The following is a 3,198-nucleotide window of genomic DNA, read 5'->3' on the forward strand; positions in this document are numbered from 1 at the left end:
CCATGGATTCATTAAACACTGAAGCACCTTTAGAAGCCCAGTCTGTATATTGTAATCCATTTAGAAGTAAATTAATCTGTAAAGGTTAATTGTTCAAAACCTCTTCTTCTCTTGGAGCTGTTCACTGTTCCCAGCAGCTATTGTGAAGAAGGATGACCGTCACATTCTGTGCATCGCTGCAGTTAAGAACATTCTGGCGCCAAAGACATCTCTCCATAATAAATGCAAATTACCGGTTAAAGCCGGTAACGGCTCTACGGGTGCAGCTGAAGAGGTTAAAGAGGCTCCGATTAATGGAAACGCTCATCAGTGTACAACAACTGTCCAATATAATAATAATAATAATTTTTTTTATATAGCTTCTTATAAAAAAAAACAGCATTTATAACGTGCTTTGACAGACAATAAAGTCAGTTGTCACATCTGCTTTAAATAAAGTATTCGTTCGTGCTCTTTAAGACCAAGAATACTTCTGTTTTAATGGTTAAAAAAATATTAAAACTTAATGTCAAAGAATTTAAATGAATAAATAGTTTCTAAAGGAAGATAAAAGTCTATACATTCATGTAGAATTCATGACTTTTTTGAAACTTAACGTTGCAGTAATTGACAGAAAATCCCAAAAATTGAAAGCAAAAATGCCTCACTGTCTACCAGCTTCTCCAACAAACCAAATGACTGTTACTGAATATCTTCTGGTTTTGGGTTCAGACATCTCAAATAGTTTTAAAGGAAGTTATCCAGCGCATTCATCATGAACGTAATGATGTTTCAGTAGCTTTTAAATAAATGACAACGTGAACGTTGCATTCACTTCCCTGGTCCCGGTCGGGGACTCCGTCTGTTTTTACAGCCGTCTTTAGAGGTTCTGTTTGTTTAAGAGGAGAAATGGCAAACACGACTGAACCTGGGACTTTTATTACCCACAATCCACTAAAGGGAGTTGACCCGTCTTGTTAAGTCTTTGACCAGAAACCACAGATACTTCCAGATAAGAAGGAACGGGCTTTGAATTGAATACAAAAGGAGTATTTAGAGGTCTGAAAATACAATTAAATACTCGTATTCTAATTTCTGTGTCCAATAAAATCCTTCTAACAAGACTGTCTTCGTGGACGTGATCTTCATCAGTGTGAGATCTCGTGGTTCACTTCCTCCTTCGGTAACAACAGTCGTGTTGTTGTTGTTAACGGTCCACCCCCGTCTCATTCCCGCAGGGCGATGTTCATGAGCGGCCTCAGCGAGAGCAAGCAGACCCACGTCCACCTGAGGAACGTGGACCCGGCCACGCTGCAGATCATCATCACCTACGCCTACACAGGCAACCTGGCCATCAGCGACAGCACCGTGGAGCCGCTGTACGAGACCGCCTGCTTCCTGCAGGTCCGAGACGACTCGAAATAGAAGTTTCTACCTACTGGTGGTGTTTCCCCTTCGGTAGATGTGTTCCTTGATGTAAAGAGAAATGTTTTCTGTCCTTCTGTCCAGGTGGAGGACGTCCTGCTGCAGTGCAGAGACTACCTGGTGAAGAAGATAAACGCCGAGAACTGTGTCCGCATGCTGAGCATCGGCGACCTGTTCAGCTGCAGCGAGCTCAAGCAGTGCGCCAAGCGCATGGTGGAGCACAAGTTCCCCATGGTGTACCGGCAGGAGGCCTTCCTCCAGCTGTCCCACGAGCTGCTGGTAGACGTCCTGTGCAGCGACAACCTCAACGTGGAGAAGGAGGAGACGGTGCGCGAGGCGGCTATGCTGTGGCTGGAGTACAACATGGAGGCGCGCTCGCAGCACCTGTCCTCCGTGCTCAGTCAGATCCGCATCGACGCGCTGTCCGAGGTGACGCAGCGCGCCTGGTTCCAGGGTCTGCCGCCCAACGACAAGTCGGTGGTGGTGCAGGGCCTCTACAAGTCCATGCCCAAGTTCTTCAAGCCTCGGCTGGGCATGACCAAGGAGGAGATGCTCATCTTCATGGAGGCCATGTCAGAGACGCAGGGCGACGGGTACGTGATGTCCGGGTCCCTGCCCACTATGGTGGTGTGCTACAGCCCGCAGGCGGAGAAAGTGTACAAGCTCAACAACCCCCCGGGAGACCTGCAGAAGGTGGGCACCCTCGTCACGCCGGACAACGACGTGTTCATCGCCGGCGGACAGATCCCCCTCAAGAACTCCATCACCAACCACGGCAAGAGCGGGAAGCTACAGGCGGTCTTCCGCTCGGTCGACAGCTTCTTCTGGTTCGACGCCCAGCAGAACGCCTGGGTGCCCAAGACCCCCATGCTGTGCGCCCGGATCAAGCCCTCGCTGGTCCACTGCGAGGGCTACATCTACGCCATCGGCGGGGACAACGTGGGTGGGGAGCTGAACAAGCGCACGGTGGAGCGCTACGACTGCGAGAAGGACGAGTGGAGCATGATGAGCCCGCTGCCCTTCGCCTGGAACTGGAGCACCTCGGTGGTGGCGCACGACCGCATCTACGTGATGACCCACGACCTGATGTACTGCTACTTCCCGCGTGCCGACACCTGGGTGGAGATGGCCATGCGCAAGACCAGCCGCTGCTTCGCCTCCGCGGCATCCTTCGGTGACCTCGTCTTCTACATCGGCGGCCTCCACGTGGTCAGCAACTCCGGCGTCCGCCTGCCCACCAGCACCATCGACGGCTCCTCCGTGACTGTGGAGATCTACGACGTCAACAAGAACGAGTGGCGCCAGGCCGCCAACATCCCCGCCAAGCGCTACTCGGACCCGTGCCTGCGCGCGGTGGTGCTGCTCAACTCGCTGTGCATTTTCATGCGCGAGACCCACATGAACGAGCGTGCCAAGTACGCCATCTACCAGTACGACATGGAGCTGGACCGCTGGTACCTGCGGCAGCCCGTGTCCGAGCGCGTGCTCTGGGACCTGGGGAAGGACTTCCGCTGTGCGGTGGGGAAGCTGTACCCGTCCTGTCTGGAGGAGTCCCCCTGGAAACCCCCCACTTACCTCTTCTCCCCCGACGGAGCCGAGGAGTTCGAGGTGGACGGGGAGTTGGTGACCCTCCCCCACGTATAGCTCTGACCCCCCCCCCCCTCCCTCGCTGACTGAACCAGGAATCTGTGCCGCTGAGGGACGAACAAGGGAGGAGGGTTTGTGGAGGGATCTTTGGACTTTGAGGAGGCTCACGTTAGCTTCAGCTGTTGCTGATGAACGATGCAGCCTTTA

The 3,198-nt window shown here is 52.6% G+C and overlaps 1 protein-coding gene across 1 annotated transcript; it reads left to right on the plus strand.

Annotated features, from left to right (window-relative positions):
- The first annotated feature begins 18 nt into the window (after positions 1–18).
- Positions 19–3,192, plus strand: kbtbd2 (kelch repeat and BTB (POZ) domain containing 2). The gene is made up of 2 exons (XM_031841991.1): positions 19–1,383; positions 1,489–3,192. Exons 1-2 carry the CDS (start codon positions 1,222–1,224, stop codon positions 3,046–3,048), a joined length of 1,722 nt encoding a protein of 573 aa, XP_031697851.1. The 5' UTR covers positions 19–1,221; the 3' UTR covers positions 3,049–3,192.
- The last annotated feature ends 6 nt before the right edge of the window (positions 3,193–3,198 follow it).

This window comes from Anarrhichthys ocellatus, unplaced genomic scaffold (genome assembly GCF_004355925.1).
Source record: "Anarrhichthys ocellatus isolate YVR2014 unplaced genomic scaffold, GSC_Weel_1.0 scaffold5919, whole genome shotgun sequence".
Classification (NCBI taxonomy): Eukaryota; Metazoa; Chordata; class Actinopteri; order Perciformes; family Anarhichadidae; genus Anarrhichthys; species Anarrhichthys ocellatus.

Coding starts and splice junctions, on each gene's coding strand:
- kbtbd2 (XM_031841991.1), top strand. CDS start 1,222: ATGTTCATGAGCGGCCTCAGCGAGAGCAAGCAGACCCACGTCCACCTG. Junction 1,384..1,488: donor AGACCGCCTGCTTCCTGCAG/GTCCGAGACGAC, acceptor CCTTCTGTCCAG/GTGGAGGACGTCCTGCTGCA.